The sequence below is a fragment of the Oncorhynchus mykiss genome, chromosome 6 (assembly GCF_013265735.2).
Source record: "Oncorhynchus mykiss isolate Arlee chromosome 6, USDA_OmykA_1.1, whole genome shotgun sequence".
NCBI classification, from domain to species: domain Eukaryota; kingdom Metazoa; phylum Chordata; class Actinopteri; order Salmoniformes; family Salmonidae; genus Oncorhynchus; species Oncorhynchus mykiss.
In genome coordinates this window covers 100,767,427-100,788,128 of record NC_048570.1, presented here as the reverse complement: position 1 = coordinate 100,788,128, position 20,702 = coordinate 100,767,427, and the positions used below count along the sequence as shown (strand labels likewise).

The following is a 20,702-nucleotide window of genomic DNA, read 5'->3' as shown; positions in this document are numbered from 1 at the left end:
TACCTGGGAGTCTGGATTGATGACAAGTGTGAGCCCACATTGAGCTTGTTTCTCAATATAAGTACCTGGGAGTCTGGATTGATGACAAGTGTGAGCCCACATTGAGCTTGTTTCTCACTATAAGTACCTGGGAGTCTGGATTGATGACAAGTGTGAGCCCACATTGAGCTTGTTTCTCAATATAAGTACCTGGGAGTCTGGTTGATGACAAGTTGTCCTTTGAGCTGATATAAAACATCTGACTAAGAAGCTATCCGTACAGCGCCCCCTATTCCGTACAGCGCCCCCTATTCCGTACAGCGCCCCCTATTCCGTACAGCGCCCCCTATTCCGTACAGCGCCCACTATTCCGTACAGCGCCCCCTATTCCGTACAGCGCCCCCTATTCCGTACAGCGCCCCCTATTCCGTACAGCGCCCACTATTCCGTACAGCGCCCCCTATTACATACTGTATACCACTGGTGGGAGTGACCAAAGCACCAACGCCGTTTATCAAACTCCAGGTGTTTATATTAGTTGAATAACATGATAAGAGCTCTTTGACCAGTTGGATAACATGATAAGAGCTCTTTGGCCAGTCAGACCAGTTGGATAACATGATAAGAGCTCTTTGGCCAGTTGAATAACATGGTAATAGAGCTCTTTGACCAGTTGGATAACATGATAAGAGCTCTTTGGCCAGTTGAATAACATGGTAATAGAGCTCTTTGGCCAGTCAGATAACATGATAATAGAGCTCTTTGACCAGTCAGACCAGTTGGATAACATGATAAGAGCTCTTTGGCCAGTTGGATAACATGGTAATAGAGCTCTTTGGCCAGTCCGATAACATGGTAATAGAGCTCTTTGGCCAGTCAGACCAGTTGGAGAACATGATAAGAGCTCTTTGGCCAGTCATACCAGTTGGATAACATGGTAATAAAGCTCTTTGACCAGTCAGACCAGTTGGATAACATGATAATAGATCTCTTTGGCTAGTCAGACCAGTTGGATAACATGGTAATAGACCTCCCGATCACTAGGCTTCAGTAGCAGAGATGTTCTGTTACCTACTGTACAGACACTAGGCTACAGTAGCAGAGATGTTCTGTTACCTACTGTACAGACACTAGGCTACAGTAGCAGAGATGTTCTGTTACCTACTGTACAGACACTAGGCTACAGTAGCAGAGATGTTCTGTTACCTACTGTACAGACACTAGGCTACAGTAGCAGAGATGTTCTGTTACCTACTGTACAGACACTAGGCTACAGTAGCAGAGATGTTCTGTTACCTACTGTAGACACTAGACTACAGTAGCAGAGATGTTCTGTTACCTGCAGCTCAGACACTAGGCTACAGTAGCAGAGATGTTCTGTTACCTACTGTACAGACACTAGGCTACAGTAGCAGAGATGTTCTGTTACCTACTGTAGACACTAGACTACAGTAGCAGAGATGTTCGGTTACCTGCAGCTCACAGACACTAGACTACAGTAGCAGAGATATTCTGTTACCTACTGTAGACACTATAGACTACAGTAGCAGAGATGTTCGGTTACCTGCAGCTCACAGACACTAGGCTACAGTAGCAGAGATGTTCTGTTACCTACTGTACAGACACTAGGCTACAGTAGCAGAGATGTTCTGTTACCTACTGTACAGACACTAGGCTACAGTAGCAGAGATGTTCTATTTGACCCCTCCTATCAGTACACCTTGATGGAACCAGGAAGTTAGCAACGTTTGACCCCTCCTATCAGTACACCTTGATGGAACCAGGAAGTCAGCAACGTTTGACTAGTTTCTGTATAACTGCATGTTTTGGTTGTTCACCTCATGTTAGTTAAACCTGCTGGACTGATCTGACCAGGTTCTCTCCTGCTGGACTGATCTGACCAGGTTCTCTCCTGATGGACTGATCTGACCAGGTTCTCTCCTGCTGGAAGCCTTGTATTTATAAACACATGTTGTACAGGGGTTTGGGTGTATATGGATTTAATAAACAATCGATGAATCATTTTCTATCTGTTACTAGATGTGCTGGTCCATGCATTCAGGTTCAGCCAGTTCCCCCAGACACAGATTAAGACCTGGACTGAAGATTCTACATTGAACTTGTTTTTCAGTCCAGGGATGAATCTGTGTCTGGGAAACAGGCCCTGAATGTTTTAAACATTTCTGCAAGTACAAGTATTTTCCAAAATGCTTAAATACCAGTAAAAAAATAGTCTTCATACAACAACATTAAGCATGTTTACAAGACAGATGGCTGGACCCCTGCAGTCCATGATGGTACGGTCCTGTTCATATTCTTCGAGCCTTGCGAGGGCGACAACCATTGTGTGGTACGGGGGTGTTGTCTGTGATGGACACAACCTCCAATCCTCCCATGGTCAGACCCTTGATGGCAGACTGCACACAGAGAGAAATGCATCAGAACCGAGTCAAATGACTTTTCCTCATCTCTACAAGATTCTGACAGATTCAAAACCAGATGTTTAATTAACCAGGTAAATTGACTGAGAACACATTCTAATTTGGGATACAGGGTGGTCTGCTGCTGGTTAAAACAGTGGGATACAGGGTGGTCTGCGGCTAGTTAACACAGTGGGATACAGGGTGGTCTGCTGCTGGTTAACACAGTGGGATACAGGGTGGTCTGCTGCTGGTTAAAACAGTGGGATACAGGGTGGTCTGCTGCTGGTTAAAACAGTGGGATACAGGGTGGTCTGCTGCTGGTTAACACAGTAGGATACAGGGTGGTCTGCTGCTGGTTAAAGCCAGTGGGATGCAGGGTGGTCTGCTGCTGGTTAAAGCCAGCAGTGGGATACAGCGTGGTCTGCTGCTGGTTAAAGCCAGCAGTAGGATACAGGGTGGTCTGCTGCTGGTTAAAGCCAGCAGTGGGATACAGGGTGGTCTGCTGCTGGTTAAAGCCAGGGTGGTCTGCTGCTGGTTAACACAGTGGGATACAGGGTGGTCTGCTGCTGGTTAACGCCAGAAGTGGGATACAGGGTGGTCTGCTGCTGGTTAAAGCCAGCAGTGGGATACAGGGTGGTCTGCTGCTGGTTAAAGCCAGCAGTGGGATACAGGGTGGTCTGCTGCTGGTTAAAGCCAGGGTGGTCTGCTGCTGGTTAAAGCCAGCAGTGGGATACAGGGTGGTCTGCTGCTGGTTAAAGCCAGCAGTGGGATACAGGGTGGTCTACTGCTGGTTAAAGCCAGCAGTGGGATACAGGGTGGTCTGCTGCTGGTTAAAGCCAGCAGTGGGATACAGGGTGGTCTGCTGCTGGTTAAAGCCAGCAGTGGGATGCAGGGTGGTCTGCTGCTGGTTAAAGCCAGCAGTGGGATACAGGGTGGTCTGCTGCTGGTTAAAGCCAGCAGTGGGATACAGGGTGGTCTGCTGCTGGTTAACACAGTGGGATGCAGGGTGGTCTGCTGCTGGTTAAAGCCAGCAGTGGGATACAGGGTGGTCTGCTGCTGGTTAACACAGTGGGATGCAGGGTGGTCTGCTGCTGGTTAAAGCCAGCAGTGGGATACAGGGTGGTCTGCTGCTGGTTAAAGCCAGCAGTGGGATGCAGGGTGGTCTGCTGCTGGTTAAAGCCAGCAGTGGGATACAGGGTGGTCTGCTGCTGGTTAAAGCCAGCAGTGGGATACAGGGTGGTCTGCTGCTGGTTAACCCAGTGGGATACAGGGTGGTCTGATGCTGGTTAAAGCCAGCAGTGGGATACAGGGTGGTCTGCTGCTGGTTAACACAGTGGGATGCAGGGTGGTCTGCTGCTGGTTAAAACAGTGGGATACAGGGTGGTCTGCTGCTGGTTAAAGCCAACAGTGGGATACAGGGTGGTCTGCTGCTGGTTAACGCCTGCAGTGGGATACAGGGTGGTCTGCTGCTGGTTAAAGCCAGCAGTGGGATACAGGGTGGTCTGCTGCTGGTTAAAGCCAACAGTGGGATACAGGGTGGTCTGCTGCTGGTCAAACTGCTGGGATAACGTCAGAGTGGGGGGAGATGCATCATGTGAACACTGTTTATCTCTACGGTATGAATTCTGCAATTCATCAAAAAAGGTTCTCACCAGGCGTCCAGGACCCAGACCTTTCACCAACACGCGGACAAACGTCACCCCCACCGCTGTGGCCTTCTGCCCAGGAGAAGAAGAATACAGGACCATTCATCAGGAAACACAAATTCATCTTTTTGCCAGTTTGTTTTAGGCTCTAGTGCCATCTAGTGGAGAACAGATGTCTCTGTCGTCTGTAGCAGCCAGACTACAACTATTAACTATACGTCTACTTGATCTATATTTTCCATGTGGTCTCATCTCACCGCTGCAGCTGAGATGCCTGCTGTCTGAGCAGCGATGGGAGTGGACTTCTTGACGTTCTTGAACCCCTCGGTTCCACACGATGTTCTGACCATGAACTGGCCCTCACAGTCTGTCACCTGGACATGTGTACTGGAGGGGGACACGTTAAAATATCAGCTGTTCACATCAGTCTGTCAGCTGGACATTAAAATATATCAGTTATTCACATCACTGTCTGTCAGCTTACTTGTTATATGTGGCTTTGATATGTGCTATTGGCAACTCCTCGTACTTCTTCCCAGCCCATCTCAGCACACTGTCCTGGCCAGGCATCGGGGGGAGGTGACTTAGAGAGGAGGAAGAAACATGGGCAAACTGTTGGAAACGTGACAATATTGAGCAAAGACTGTTGTCAACACGTCTCGGTGAAACATATGACTAGTTTGAATGTCCCGTTGGTAGGAGTCTTAAATCGTAGATCGGCCAGTTTGTTTTCCAATGAGCACGTTGGCCAATAATACAGAGGGGAGTCGTGGTTTATAATACGGAGGGGAGTCGTGGTTTATAATACGGAGGGGAGTCGTGGTTTACCAACTCGTCTACGAATTCTTAGAATGCACCCCGCCCTCCTCCCCCTTTTCCTCCTTCCCCTTTTCTTCACGCTGATGACGGGGATTTGGGCCTCGTCTTGACAAAGCAGTATATCATTTGCTTCGAACTCATTAAATAAAAAAAAACTCTGCGTCCAGTTCGAGGTGAGTAATCGCTGTTCAGATGACCAGGAGCTCTTTTTGGTCATAAGAGACGGTAGCAGCAACATTATGTACACAATAAGTTACAAACAATGTGAATAAAATAAATAGCCCAGTTGGTTAGGAGCCTGTAAAACGGCAGCCATCACCTCCAGCACCATAACTATACCTCAACTGGTAAACACGTTGAGGAAACTAAATGACTTGGTGTTGCCTTAGAGTGTAAACTGTCATGGTAAAAACATATTGATTCAATGGTTGTAAAGATGGGGAGATGTGTCTGCTTTTCTGACACCACCCTCCAAAAAGCAAGTCCTGCAGGCTCTAGTTTGATCTTATTGTGAGTGTTGTCCAGTCATATGGTCAAGTCCTGCAGGCTCTAGTTCGATCTTAGCTTGATTATTGTCCAGTCATATGGTCAGGTGCAACAAAGAAGGACCTAGTTAAGCTGCAGCTGGCCCAGAACAGAGCGACACGTCTTGTCATCAGAAGGCTAAGATCAATACAGTCTCTCTGGGCTGGAAGTAGAGGAGAGACTGATTGCAACATTATAAGAAACAGTCGTTAAATACCAAATTGTTTGCACAGTCAACTTACACAAATCTCTGACACACACACACTTACCCCGCCAGACATGCCACCAGGGGTCTTTTCACAGTCCCCAAATCCAGAACAACTTCCAGAAAGTGGACAGTATTACATAGAGCCATGATTACATTGAGCTCCCATCTGAGATCCCTCAAGTGAACAGCAAACCGGGTTTAAAAAATCCTAAAGCAACACCTCACCTCACCTCACGGCACAACGCCTCTCCCCTATTTGACCTGGATATTGTGTGGGTACTGATATACAGGGATCCTATTAAAATACCCCAGATACCCAATAAGTCATTGGACAAAGGTGTCTTCTGTACGACGCTCGGGCTGAACATTAACAGGCATCGCTTGCAGTACGGTTTTGGAGGCATATGGACCTTATCTTTCAAATCAGAGAGAAATCTTTTTTTTTTTTTACTAAAAGGTTAAAATTACAACACATCTTTATAGGGTTAGTGTTCCCACAAGGCCATATCTCCATGGTTCATTGCTTGTTTACGAAGACCGATGGAACTACCTGTGTTAATTAGCTATCTAGCATGCTCTGTACACCTGTGTCAGCGAAACTCAGGAAGTGGAGCTGAATTTTATAGTTTTGCTGGATGGATCTGGGCAAAATGGACTATTTTATTTTGAAGGATTGTTTCTCGCTGATGACACAGAGTTGGGATTGTAGCTCACATGAGCCAGTTGTGAGCGAAGCGAATGGCTGAGAGCTGTAGGGAAAAGGCAGAATGGCTGAGAGCTGTAGGCAGAATGGCTGAGAGCTGTAGGCAGAATGGCTGAGAGCTGTAGGCAGAATGGCTGAGAGCTGTAGGCAGAATGGCTGAGAGCTGTAGGGAGAATGCCACCTAGAGTCTGAGAGCTGTAGGGAGAAGGCAGAATACCACCTAGTCAGAGCTAGTGTTACCTGAAGTCTTTGGATATTTTCCCAGGTGTGGCTGAGACACTGGCATCCTCTTGCAACCTGACAGCACTGGAGGACACTGCTCTCTGCAGACCGCCGGTTCCACAACTACAACAGAGAATAAACCAATCAGCACACTGCTCTCTGCAGACCGCTGGTTCCACAACTATAACAGAGAATAAACCAATCAGCACACTGCAGACCACTGGTTCTACAACTATAACAGAGAATAAACCAATCAGCACACTGCTCTCTGCAGACCGCAAATCAACTGGTTCATGTTGAGACAGTCCAGTAACTGCCCAGATCATCTAGTGAACAGGAATATAAACACCACATGTGAAGGTGTTGGTTTCATGAGCTGAAATAAACAATCCCAGAAAAAGCTTATTTCTCTCGAATGATTTACACAAATGTGTTTTTATGTCCCTGTTATTGAGCATTTCTCCTTTGCCAAGATAATCCATACACCTGACAGGTGTGGCATATCAAGAAGCTTTTTGAGTTGGAGGCGTGCGTGGCCACACAGTCATGGGTGAACAAGGAGTACAGGAGGGGGCTGAGCACCCACCCTTGTGGGGCCCCTGTGTTGAGGATCAGCGAAGTGGAGGTGTTGTTTCCTATCTTCACCACCTGGGGGCGGACCATCAGAAAGTCCAGGACCCAGTTGCACAGGGAGGGGTTGAGACCCAGGGCCTTGAGCTTAATAATGATGAATTTGGAAGGTACTGAGCTGTAGTCAAAGAACAGCATTCTTACATGGATGGGATAGGAGGGTGATTGCACTTCACAACCAGCCATGATTGGGATTCCCATAGGGCGACGCACAATTGGCCCAGCGTTGTCCGGGTTTGGCCAGTGTAGGCCATCATTGTAAATAAGATTTTGTTCTGACTTGCCTAATTAAATAAAAGTTTATAAAAAAAAATAATAAGGCCCCACCCAGTCATGTGAAATTCATAGATTAGGGAATAATTAATTTTAATGGACTATTTTCCTTATATGAACTGTAACTCTGAAATGGTTCACTTGTCAATGGCTGTTACACACACGAACTGAAATTGTTACATGTTGCGTTTATAATTTTGTTTCGTATTTATTTATTTTTTATTTTACTAGGCAAGTCAGTTAAGAACAAATTCTTATTTTCAATGACAGCCTAGGAACAGTGCCTGTTCAGGGGCAGAACGACAGATTTGTACCTTGTCAGCTCGGGGGTTTGAACTTGCAACCTTTCGTCCAACGCTCTAACCACTAGGCTACCCTGCCGCCCCCTAGTATAGATAGATAACTAAGGTAGCTGATCGGTTGAATGAAGTGTAGCAAGCTGGCAGTATAATTAAATCGGTAAAGGTCTTTGTCGAGTTTAAAGTACCACACTACCAGTTCTCAAACTAGCATCGTAAAATAACGTTAACTATCTGTCAATTGCATGCATGGGATTTCGTATAAAAAACGAGATACTTACATTGAGCCTCCTGCATTGAAGGAACCAGCAACCTGTTGGCAGGCACTCCTGACAGAATTAGATAATATACAATTTAATTTATGCATGATTAGATAATATAATTTAGCTACTAGAAACCAACAAGTCAACTAGCGTTACACAACAACATGTGTGACATTGAGGAGGTTTCCAATAGATATCACAGTCACAAAGTCAAAATTAGCCATTTAGTATGACGCGTTTCCTGGAATAGTACATTATTAATAATGTGGGGGAGCGATTCAAATGATTAGAAAATATTTAGTTCTAAAATCTTATGCATAAACGTTTTTATTTCTACACTAAATGTATCTAAGATCAATTAAAACAAGATATGTTTCAATGAATGATCTTAATGTTAAATATTTTATATTTCAAACTACATTTATCTTAATTTCCTCTACCCTTTTTTCCTTAGCATAATCTCTCCCTTCTTCGCAGAGGATTGTGGGTGGAAACAGGAGAATCAAGATGGCAGCGCCCTGCTCGAGGATGGCGAGTCGCCCTATATGGCAATTTATTACAAATGTCAGACGGACAGGGCTAAAACATACAGGAGTTCGTCAAATTTCTCTCGGTTCTGCTTGTCGAGCTGCAACTCAGACCAGAAGTAAAACGGAAAGCGTCGCGTCGCCATGGAAGCTGTACGGGGCGGTGTGTCTCCAGAGGCTGCCTGTCATATCACAGGAGCGGAACCCGATCGAAGACCAATTCGCTGAGCTCATGCATCAGGTAAATGTGTTTCCATTCACTTGTCAATGGCTGTAGTCACTAGTGAATAGTCTGAGATGGTTTGCTGACCGTGGTCCTGAAGTGGATGTGCAGGCCAATGCAGGTCTTTGCTTCAAGCCTTGCACTAACACATATTCAACCAATCAACTTCCAAGACTTCATTGAGTTGAATCAGTAGTGTAAGGCTAGAATAAATCCCTGCGCCCTGTTGCTCTCCACTGCTCTGCTACAGGGTTCGGAAATACAGATGGGGGGGCTCAACTCCTCTGAATGAAGAGTTAGCTCCCCTATATGCAACAAACTATGGTGTTGCCCTAAATAATGCTAATTTAACCATTCTTCTCTTTGTTTAAAATGCAATGGTAAATATGATTTAGACACCAACATCACTAGACAACTAGCCTACAGCTAGACATCAACATCACTAGACAACTAGACACCAACATCACTAGACAGCTAGACACCAACATCACTAGACAATTAGCCTACTGCTAGACACCAATATCACTAGACACCAACATCACTAGACAACTAGACACCAACATCACTAGACAGCTAGACACCAATATCACTAGACAACTAGCCTACAGCTAGACACCAATATCACTAGACAACTAGCCTACAGCTAGACACCAATATCACTAGACAACTAGACACCAACATCACTAGACAGCTAGACACCAATATCACTAGACACCAACATCACTAGACAACTAGCCTACAGCTAGACACAAACATCACTAGACACCAACAGAACTAGACACCAACATCACTGGACAGCTAGACACCAACATCACTAGACAACTAAACACCAACATCACTAGACAACTAAACACCAACATCACTAGACAACTAGACAGCAACATCACTAGACAACTAGCCTACAACTAGACACCAACATCACTAGACACCAATATCACTAGACAACTAGCCTACAACTAGACACCAACATCACTAGACAACTAGCCTACAACTAGACACCAACATCACTAGACAACTAGACACCAACATCACTAGACAACTAGACACCAACATCACTAGACACCAATATCACTAGACAGCTAGACACCAGCATCACTAGACAGCAAGACACCAAGATCACTAGACACCAAGATCACTAGACAGCTAGACACCAACATCACTAGACAGCTAGACACCAACATCACTAGACAGCTAGACACCAACATCACTAGACCGCTAGTCACCAACATCACTAGACTGCTAGACACCAACATCACTAGACAGCTAGACACCAACATCACTAGACACCAAGATCACTAGACAGCTAGACACCAACATCACTAGACAACTAGCCTACAGCTAGACACCAACATCACTAGACAACTAGCCTACAGCTAGACACCAATATCACTAGACACCAATATCACTAGACAACTAGCCTACAACTAGACACCAATATCACTAGATAACTAGCCTACAACTAGACACCAATATCACTAGACAACTAGCCTACAGCTAGACACCAATATCACTAGACAACTAGCCTACAGCTAGACACCAATATCACTAGACAACTAGCCTACAGCTAGACACCAGTATCACTAGACAACTAGCCTACAGCTAGACACCAATATCACTCGCCTACAGCTAGACACCAATATCACTAGCTTACAGCTAGACACCAAAATCACTAGCCTACAGCTAGACACCAAAATCACTAGCCTACAGCTAGACACCAAAATCACTAGCTTACAGCTAGACACCAAAATCACTAGCCTACAGCTAGACACCAAAATCACTAGCCTACAGCTAGACACCAAAATCACTAGCCTACAGCAAGACACCTAGACACCAATATCACTAGACACCTAGCCTACAGCTAGACAACTAGACACCAATATCACTAGACACCTAGCCTACAGCTAGACACCAACATCACTAGACAACTAGACACCAACATCACTAGACACCAATGCGCATCCAAATCCATCCAACAAGTAAATGAATGCCAGTAGGCCTATAGTTGACTATTTTGGTTAGAAGCATTTGCATAGGCCTACATTATTTTAGATCTATGTGCCCATGAGGACAGTTTATTAATTACATGTTACTCCTGAACCAGGGTGTAAAACATGTTTTTCAACTGTAATATATTGAATGTAGACTACCTGTCCTGCGTGTGTTCATGTGTGTACAATGCTTTTGCTGGGAGGGTAGACTACCGGCAGTACTGTAGGGGAGGGTAGACTACCGGCAGTACTGTAGTGGAGGGTAGACTACCAGCAGTACTGTAGTCCTAGTGGAGGGTAGACTACCGGCAGTACTGTAGTGGAGGGTAGACTACCGGCAGTACTGTAGTCCTAGCGGAGGGTAGACTACCGGCAGTACTGTAGTCCTAGCGGAGGGTAGACTACCGGCAGTACTGTAGTCCTAGCGGAGGGTAGACTACCGGCAGTACTGTAGTCCTAGTGGAGGGTAGACTACCGGCAGTACTGTAGTCCTAGTGGAGGGTAGACTACCGGCAGTACTGTAGTCCTAGTGGAGGGTAGACTGCCGGCAGTACTGTAGTCCTAGTGGAGGGTAGACTACCGGCAGTACTGTAGTCCTAGTGGAGGGTAGACTACCGGCAGTACTGTAGTCCTAGCGGAGGGTAGACTACCGGCAGTACTGTAGTCCTAGCGGAGGGTAGACTACCGGCAGTACTGTAGTCCTAGCGGAGGGTAGACTACCGGCAGTACTGTAGTCCTAGCGGAGGGTAGACTACCGGCAGTACTGTAGTCCTAGCGGAGGGTAGACTACCGGCAGTACTGTAGTCCTAGCGGAGGGTAGACTACCGGCAGTACTGTAGTCCTAGCGGAGGGTAGACTACCGGCAGTACTGTAGTCCTAGCGGAGGGTAGACTACCGGCAGTACTGTAGTCCTAGCGGAGGGTAGACTACCGGCAGTACTGTAGTCCTAGCGGAGGGTAGACTACCGGCAGTACTGTAGTCCTAGCGGAGGGTAGACTACCGGCAGTACTGTAGTCCTAGCGGAGGGTAGACTACCGGCAGTACTGTAGTCCTAGCGGAGGGTAGACTACCAGCAGTACTGTAGTCCTAGCGGAGGGTAGACTACCAGCAGTACTGTAGCAGAGGGTAGACTACCGGCGGTCCTAGCAGAGGGTAGACTACCGGCGGTCCTAGCAGAGGGTAGACTACCGGCGGTCCTGTAGCAGAGGGTAGACTACCGGCGGTCCTGTAGCAGAGGGTAGACTACCGGCGGTCCTGTAGCAGAGGGTAGACTACCGGCGGTCCTGTAGCAGAGGGTAGACTACCGGCGGTCCTGTAGCAGAGGGTAGACTACCGGCGGTCCTGTAGCAGAGGGTAGACTACCGGCGGTCCTGTAGCAGAGGGTAGACTACCGGCGGTCCTGTAGCAGAGGGTAGACTACCGGCGGTCCTGTAGCAGAGGGTAGACTACCGGCGGTCCTGTAGCAGAGGGTAGACTACCGGCGGTCCTAGCAGAGGGTAGACTACCGGCGGTCCTAGCAGAGGGTAGACTATTTCCATGTACCAACTCACACCAGTATACATGCAGTTTGGAAGCTGGAATTGATTTTGGAGGGGATGAACAGGTAATCTACTTCTTGAAGTGATTTGTTTGACAATCAGATGACAATATCATGACTGGTTCTGTTCATGCTACATTTTTAAAAGGTAATTTATTTATCCAGTATAAATGTTGTTGTTTTTTTGCTAAGCTCTTAACAGCATGTAGACCTGAATGTCCTGGTGTAATTCACTCTGGGCTCCTTTATATCTACGTATTACATGATATTATAAAGTCCTTGTCTCCAATAGGCCTCCTCTCCTCGGAAGATGTATTACTAGTGTGTGATAGAAATGAGAGGATGACATGTCTGTGATATCCTAGGAATGAGAGGGTGACGTCTCTGTGATATCCTAGGGGTTGAGAGGGTGACGTCTCTGTGATATCCTAGGAATGAGAGGGTGACGTCTCTGTGATATCCTAGGGGTTGAGAGGGTGACGTCTCTGTGATATCCTAGGGGTTGAGAGGGTGACGTCTCTGTGATATCCTAGGGGTTGAGAGGGTGACGTCTCTGTGATATCCTAGGGGTTGAGAGGGTGACGTCTCTGTGATATCCTAGGGGTTGAGAGGGTGACGTCTCTGTGATATCCTAGGAATGAGAGGGTGACGTCTCTGTGATATCCTAGGGGTTGAGAGGGTGACGTCTCTGTGATATCCTAGGGGTTGAGAGGGTGACGTCTCTGTGATATCCTAGGGGTTGAGAGGGTGACGTCTCTGTGATATCCTAGGGGTTGAGAGGGTGACGTCTCTGTGATATCCTAGGGGTTGAGAGGGTGACGTCTCTGTGATATCCTAATCCCAGATGGAGCTGGAGAGAAGCTTGCTGTCGGATCATGAACAGAGGCTCCTTGAGGACTCAGAACGTATGACTCGTAAACAGGCAGACAACTATGATTCAGATGAGGAGGAGGCAGACTACGGTGGCCAGGAGACCATCACCGCTCAGGACCAGGAGGACACCTGGGAACAGAAACTCAAACACTTCCAACCTGCTCTCAGAGACAGAGGTAGGAGTCAGAGAGGTTGTCCTAAATGGCACCCTATTCCCTATGCACTGACTCAACAAAACATTAGGAACAAATAAAATAATAAATCACGTTATTGGTCACGTGCTTCATGAACAACAGGTGGAGACTAACAGTGAAATGCTTCACGACCAACAGGTGGAGACTAACAGTGAAATGCTTCACGACCAACAGGTGGAGACTAACAGTGAAATGCTTCACGACCAACAGGTGGAGACTAACAGTGAAATGCTTCACGACCAACAGGTGGAGACTAACAGTGAAATGCTTCACGACCAACAGGTGGAGACTAACAGTGAAATGCTTCACGACCAACAGGTGGAGACTAACAGTGAAATGCTTCACGACCAACAGGTGGAGACTAACAGTGAAATGCTTCACGACCAACAGGTGGAGACTAACAGTGAAATGCTTCACGACCAACAGGTGGAGACTAACAGTGAAATGCTTCACGACCAACAGGTGGAGACTAACAGTGAAATGCTTCACGACCAACAGGTGGAGACTAACAGTGAAATGCTTCATGAACAACAGGTGGAGACTAACAGTGAAATGCTTCACGACCAACAGGTGGAGACTAACAGTGAAATGCTTCACGACCAACAGGTGGAGAATAACAGTGAAATGCTTCACGACCAACAGGTGGAGAATAACAGTGAAATGCTTCACGACCAACAGGTGGAGAATAACAGTGAAATGCTTCACGACCAACAGGTGGAGACTAACAGTGAAATGCTTCACGACCAACAGGTGGAGACTAACAGTGAATTTCTTCATGTCAACAGGTGGAGACTAACAGTGAATTGCTTCATGTCAACAGGTGGAGACTAACAGTGAAATGCTTCATGACCAACAGGTGGAGACTAACAGTGAAATGCTTCACGACCAACAGGTGGAGACTAACAGTGAATTTCTTCATGTCAACAGGTGGAGACTAACAGTGAATTGCTTCATGTCAACAGGTGGAGACTAACAGTGAAATGCTTCATGACCAACAGGTGGAGACTAACAGTGAAATGCTTCACGACCAACAGGTGGAGACTAACAGTGAAATGCTTCATGACCAACAGGTGGAGACTAACAGTGAATTGCTTCATAAACAACATTGACATGTTAGTCATTCAGCAGACACTCTTATCCAGAGACACCTACAGTTAATGAGGTCATCTCAAGATAGCTGGGTGGGACAACAGCTCAGTCGTAGTAACAACATTTTCCCTCAGGGTAGTTATCAGTCAACACAGTCAGTGATAGTAGGAAAATACATTGACTGTCAAACTGACCTGTAACTCTGTGTTTCAGATGTAGGTGGGACACCGCTGGGCTCAGTGGAGAGGTGTCTAGGAGACAGCCTGGTCCTGCTGGTCCAGCAGACTGTCGGTAAAGAGACCATCTGGCTGCTCCCTCAGGCCCAGTGGGAGGCAGGGGAGACTCTCCGACAGACAGCAGAGAGAGGCCTCAGCAGCCTGCCAGGTCAGCTGTGTAGTGGTACTGGAGCCTTATCTAGTGCACTACTTTATAGGCCCTGGTCAAAAGTAGTGCTCTGAATTAGGGGGCCAATTTGGGGTGATGCAGACATTTCCATCAGGTTTCCAACACCTTCTCTAGTGCTGGACTCTGGAAGGTTCCAGAAATATCTCGATCGCACATGCTTGAGCAGGAGATCTATGCAATGTTCTTGATCAGGGCTCTATATCTAACTATTCTAGTTCTGTATCATGATAGTCCTTCACCTGAACACTGTACTGGTACATCAGTAAAGACTCTAAATTGTGTGTTCTCCAACTCCGTTCTAACGCCAAGTTTGTTCTTCGTTCCAGAGGCTGATTTCAAGGCTACGTTCCTTGGCAACACCCCCTGTGGAGTGTACAGGTACACATTCCCCAAAGAGGTCCGGACAGAGCGCTGCGTGGGAGCCAAGGTCTTCTTTTTCAAAGCTTTCCTGTCTGCTGGTTCAGCCAGTCAGAAAGAACCTTTCTTGTGGGTGAAGAAGACTGAACTGCAGGGATACCTGAAGCCAGCTTACTTGGAGAAGGTCGACCGCTTCATACTCAACCTGTGATGGAGCGGATGAGAGCTGATGGAGAAGGTTGACTGCTTCATACTCAACCTGTGATGGAGCGGATGAGAGCTGATGGAGAAGGTTGACTGCTTCATACTCAACTTGTGATGGAGCGGATGAGAGCTGATGGAGAAGGTTGACTGCTTCATACTCAACCTGTGATGGAGCGGATGAGAGCTGATGGAGAAGATGTGATGGTTACGGATGTCTTTTTTCGAAACGTCCTCGTTGAGTCCTGGAAGTCATATTTCTGTCACAGCAACTGTTGTTTTCTCCTGCCCGTCCACTTGGTGTGTAAGAGAGCATGATTAAAGTTTATCATTTGTTCCAACATATAAACCATTCAGTGTTGTCTATAGGCCTATATCCCAGAGGATAGAAAGCCAGTCTCTTTGCCTGTGTGTTGTTCTATGCAAACAGTGTATTTTCCTGTCCTCCACTAGATGGCAGTAGTGAGACAGGAGAGGCTGGTCAGAACCGTGTATTGTCCTGTCCACTAGATGGCAGTAGTGAGACAGGAGAGACTGGTCAGAGAGTGTCTCTGCAGTCGTGGCCAAAAGTTGAGAATGACACAAATATACATTTTCACGAAGTCTGCTGCCTCAGTTTGTATGATGGCAATTTGCATATACTCCAGAATGTTATGAAGAGTGATCAGTTGAATTGCATTTTATTACAAAGTCCCTCTTTGCCATGCAAATGAACTGAATCCCCCAAAAAACATTTCCAATGCATTTCAGCCCTGCCACAAAAGGACCAGCTGACATCATGTCAGTGATTCTCTCGTTAACACAGGTGTGAGTGTTGACGAGGACAAGGCTGGAGATCACTCTGTCATGCTGATTGAGTTTGAATAACAGACTGGAAGCTTCAAAAGGAGGGTGGTGCTTGGAATCATTGTTCTTCCTCTGTCAAGCATGGTTAACTGCAAGGAAACACGTGCCGTCATCATTGCTTTGTACAAAAAGGGCTGCACAGGCAAGGATATTGCTGCCAGTAAGATTGCACCTAAATCAACCATTTAATGGATCATCAAGAACTTCAAGGAGAGCGGTTCAGTTGTTGTGATGAAGGCTTCAGGGCGCCCAAGAAAGTCCAGCAAGCACCAGGATCGTCTCCTAAAATGGATTTGGCTGCAGAATCGGGGCACCACCAGTACAGAGCTCAGGAATGGCAGCAGGCAGGTTGCATCTGCACGCACAGTGAGGAGAAGACTTTTGGAGGATGGCCTGGTGTCAAGAAGGGCAGCAAAGAAGCCACTTCTCTCCAGGAAAAACATCAGGGACAGACTGATATTCTGCAAAAGGTACAGGGATTGGACTGCTGAGGACTGGGGTAAAGTCATTTTCTCTGATGAATCTCCTTTCCGACTGTTTGGGGCATCTGGAAAGCTTGTCAGAAGAAGACAAGGTGAGCGCTACCATCAGTCCTGTGTCATGCCAACAGTAAAGCATCCTGAGACCATTCATGTGTGGGGTTGCTTCTCAGCCAAGGGAGTGGGCTCACTCACAATTTTGCCTAAGAACACAGCCATGAGTAAAGAATGGTACCTACACATCCCCGAGAGCAACATCTCCCAACTATCCAGGAACAGTTTGGGGATGAACAATGCTTTTTCCAGCATGATGGAGCACCTTGCCATAAAGCAAAAGTTATAACTAAGTTGCTCGGGGAACAAAACATTGTTATTTTGGGTCCATGGCCAGGAAACTCCCCAGACCTTAATCCCAATGAGAACTTGTGGTCAATTCTCAAGAGGCGGGTGGACAAACTAAAACCCACAAATTCTGACAAACTCCAAGCGTTGATTATGCAAGAATGGGCTGCCATCAGTCAGGATGTGGCCCAGACGTTAATTGACAGCATGCCAGGGAGGATTGCAGAGGTCTTGAAAAAGAAGGGTCAACACTGCAAATATTGACTCTTTGCATCAACTTCATGTAATTGTCAATAAAAGCCTTTGTCACTTATGAAATGCTTGTAATTATACTTCAGTATTCCATAGTAACATCTGACAAAAATATCTAAAGACACTGAAGCAGCAAACTTTGTGGAAATTAATATGTTTGTCATTCTCACATCTGTTGGACACAACTGTATATTAGGCCCAGAGAACATAGTGATGCACATTGACCCTCTCAGATTCAACTGTCCTTTCACTAGAAATATCCCCTTTTCCACTGGTGTAAAGTACTTCAGTAAAAATGCTTTAAAGTTCTACTTAAGTAGTTTTTTAAGGATATCTGTACTTTAATATTTATATTTTTGACTTTTACTTCACTATATTGCTAAAGAAAATAATATACTTTTTTCTCCATACATTTTCCCTGACACCTAAAAGTACTTGTTACATTTTGAATGTTTAGCAGGACAGGAAAATGGTCCAATTCACACACTTATCAAGATAACATGTGGTCATCCCTACTGCCTCTGATCTGGAGGACTCACTAAACAGAGAACATCCCTGGTCATCCCTACTGCCTCTGATCTGGAGGACTCACTGAACAGAGAACATCCCTGGTCATCTCTACTGCCTCTGATCTGGAGGACTCACTAAACAGAGAACATCCCTGGTCATCCCTACTGCCTCTGATCTGGAGGACTCACTAAACAGAGAACATCCCTGGTCATCCCTACTGCTTCTGATCTGGAGGACTCACTAAACAGAGAACATCCCTGGTCATCCCTACTGCCTCTGATCTGGTGGACTCACTAAACAGAGAACATCCCTGGTCATCCCTACTGCCTCTGATCTGGAGGACTCACTAAACAGAGAACATTCCTGGTCATCACTAGGAATGATCTATCAATGCATTTCCAGCAAATATTGACATAATAAAGGGTCTCAATGAATGATGTGCAGTGTCACATGTTTATTGTAAATTGTCACATGACCAGAGCTGTTTACTTCCTGGTTGCACCATGAGAAGAGGATGGCTGCATCAAAGCTCCCAAACAGAAGGTTAGTAAAGTATATTAACTTAAAGTTAGGACAAAGATCTATGGTACACATCATCTTTAAGGTGTCTAGTATTGATATATGCATTTGTAATTACTCAACTGTGTTCAGTGTGGTCACAGAATGTGTAAACATGTTGATGGCAACAATAGTGACCGGGGGGATAACACAGTGCATCCAGGTGTACACATAGTTATACACATACATAGTTCTTGTTCTACCTAACCTTCTACTCTGTTCTTTCTTTAAGTTTCCCTTTGAGTCCAGTTCTGTTGGATCTAGGTGACTGCCCAGACAAGGCAACATTGCAGTTATCCCTCAAAATGAGAAATCAGGCAAGATATGACAAAGCTTCTCACTGGCCAATCAGCACGATGCACCGGTTCCAGAGAAGTCGGCATGGTGACAAACGCACTACCTATGCATGTGAGAAATGCAAAGCGCCACGGCACACTGAGTGCTTCAAGATATACCATGGGCAGTAGAAAAGGAGATCAGAGCGAATGAAAGGGCTGAAAAAGACAAAAGAAAAATAGAAAAGTCAATAAAGGGTGAGGAGAAGCAGTACAATGGACTGTTTATGAAAAAGACAATCAAAATGACTGAAATGTTTTTGGAAAAGAAGGTCAATTGATTCAAGACGTCCTGTATGACAGTAGGTCTGACTGATCGTAGTTCAAAACAGTGATGCACAAACTAATCTTGCACTTGGTTCTGAAGCCTAGCTCTATGATATATATATATATGTGTGTATATATATGTATGTGTATGTATATATATGTATATTGGGGCGGCAGGGTAGCCAAGTGGTTAGAGCGTGTGACTAGTAACCGGAAGGTTGCGAGTTCAAACCCCCGAGCTGACAAGAAAAAAGTCGTTCTGCCCCTGAACAAGGCAGGCTGCCCCTGAACAAGGCAGTTAACCCACTGTTCCCCTGAACAGGCAGTTAACCCACTGTTCCCCTGAACTGGCAGTTAACCCACTGTTCCCCTGAACAGGCAGTTAACCCACTGTTCCCCTGGCACTGTTCCCCTGAACAGGCAGTTAACCCACTGTTCCTAGGCCGTCATTGAAAATAAGAATTTGTTCTTAACTGACTTGCCTGGTTAAATAAAGGTAAAATAAATAAAACAATGTGACCAGACCTGCTGGAGCGCGTGCTACAGGTGGGTGATGCTATGGTGACCAGCGAGCTGAGATAAGGGGGGACTTTACCTAGCAGGGTCTTGTAGATGACATGGTGGGTTTGGCGACGAGTATGAAGCGAGGGCCAGCCAACGAGAGCGTACAGGTCGCAATGGTGGGTAGTGCCTCTGATCTGGAGGACTCACTAAACAGAGAACATCCCTGGTCATCCCTACTGCCTCTGATCTGGAGGACTTACTAAACAGAGAACATGTTGGTGACAAAACGGATGGCACTGTGATATACTGCATCCAATTTGTTGACTAGGGTATTGGAGGCTGTATTGTAAATGACATCGCCGAAGTCAAGGATTGGTATGGTCAGTTTTACAAGGGTATGTTTGGTAGCATGAGTGAAGGATGCTTTGTTGCGAAATAGGAAGCCAATGCTAGATTTAACTTTGGATTGGAGATGTTTGATGTGGGTCTGGAAGGAGAGTATACAGTCTAAACAGACATCTAGGTATTTGTAGTTGTCCACGTATTCTAAGTCAGAGCCGTCCAGAGTAGTGATGTTGGACAGGCGGGCAGGTGCAGGCAGCGATCGGTTGAAGAGCATGCATTTAGTTTTACTTGTATTTAAGAGCAATTGGAGGCCACGGAATGAGAGTTGTATGGCATTGAAGCTTGCCTGGAGGGTTGTTAACACAGTGTCCAAAGAAGGGCCAGAAGTATACAGAATGGTGTTGTCTGCATAGAGGTGGATCAGAGACTCACCAGCAGCAAGAGCGACATCATTGATGTATACAGAGAAGAGAGTCAGTCCAAGAATTGAACCCTGTGGTACCCCCATAGAGACTGCCAGAGGTCCGGTCAGCAGACCCTCCGATTTGACACACTGAACTCTATCAGAGAAGTATTTGGTGAACCAGGCGAGGCAATCATTTGAGAAACCAAGGCTGTCGAGTCTGCCGATGAGGATGTGGTGATTGACAGAGTCGAAAGCCTTGGCCAGATCAATGAATACGGCTGCACAGTAATGTTTTGTATCGATGGTGGTTAAGATATCGTTTAGGACCTTGAGCGTGGCTGAGGTGCACCCATGACCCTCTCTGAAACCAGATTGCATAGCAGAGAGGGTACGGTGAGATTTGAAAGGGTCGGTAATCTGTTTGTTGACTTGGCTTTCGAAGACCTTAGAAAGGCATGGTAGGATAGATATAGA

The 20,702-nt window shown here is 46.2% G+C and overlaps 2 protein-coding genes across 7 annotated transcripts; one reads left to right on the top strand and one right to left on the bottom strand.

Annotated features, from left to right (window-relative positions):
• Positions 1-1,962: 1,962 nt before the first annotated feature.
• LOC110514542 (28S ribosomal protein S11, mitochondrial-like) lies at positions 1,963-8,231 on the bottom strand. Of its 2 annotated transcripts, XM_036981733.1 has the most exons (6): positions 8,009-8,231; positions 6,544-6,648; positions 4,533-4,631; positions 4,306-4,435; positions 4,055-4,120; positions 1,963-2,396 (listed from the first exon to the last, which is right to left on the bottom strand). In XM_036981733.1, exons 1-6 carry the CDS (start codon positions 8,092-8,094, stop codon positions 2,289-2,291), a joined length of 594 nt encoding a protein of 197 aa, XP_036837628.1. In that variant the 5' UTR covers positions 8,095-8,231; the 3' UTR covers positions 1,963-2,288. The 2 variants fall into 2 exon arrangements, with proteins under 2 accessions (XP_036837628.1, XP_036837629.1); XM_036981734.1 differs by lacking the exon at positions 6,544-6,648 and having other exon boundaries at positions 8,009-8,198.
• A 207-nt stretch (positions 8,232-8,438) lies between these two features.
• Positions 8,439-15,725, top strand: LOC110513600 (39S ribosomal protein L46, mitochondrial). Of its 5 annotated transcripts, XR_005052387.1 has the most exons (6): positions 8,439-8,758; positions 13,110-13,314; positions 14,635-14,805; positions 15,153-15,367; positions 15,422-15,529; positions 15,584-15,725. XR_005052387.1 is itself a non-coding variant. In XM_036981732.1 (5 exons), exons 1-5 carry the CDS (start codon positions 8,498-8,500, stop codon positions 15,446-15,448), a joined length of 879 nt encoding a protein of 292 aa, XP_036837627.1. In that variant the 5' UTR covers positions 8,439-8,497; the 3' UTR covers positions 15,449-15,725. The 5 variants fall into 5 exon arrangements, 2 of the variants coding, with proteins under 2 accessions (XP_036837627.1, XP_036837626.1); XR_005052386.1 differs by having other exon boundaries at positions 15,153-15,475; XR_005052385.1 differs by having other exon boundaries at positions 15,153-15,529.
• Positions 15,726-20,702: the final 4,977 nt, after the last annotated feature.

Coding starts and splice junctions, on each gene's coding strand:
- LOC110513600 (XM_036981732.1), top strand. CDS start 8,498: ATGGCAGCGCCCTGCTCGAGGATGGCGAGTCGCCCTATATGGCAATTT. Junction 14,806..15,152: donor AGGCCTCAGCAGCCTGCCAG/GTCAGCTGTGTA, acceptor TCTTCGTTCCAG/AGGCTGATTTCAAGGCTACG. Junction 15,368..15,421: donor AGCCAGCTTACTTGGAGAAG/GTCGACCGCTTC, acceptor CTGATGGAGAAG/GTTGACTGCTTCATACTCAA.
- LOC110514542 (XM_036981733.1), bottom strand. CDS start 8,094: ATGCATAAATTAAATTGTATATTATCTAATTCTGTCAGGAGTGCCTGC. Junction 4,121..4,305: donor CAGGCATCTCAGCTGCAGCG/GTGAGATGAGAC, acceptor TCTCCTGGGCAG/AAGGCCACAGCGGTGGGGGT. Junction 2,397..4,054: donor GTCTGGGTCCTGGACGCCTG/GTGAGAACCTTT, acceptor CTCTGTGTGCAG/TCTGCCATCAAGGGTCTGAC.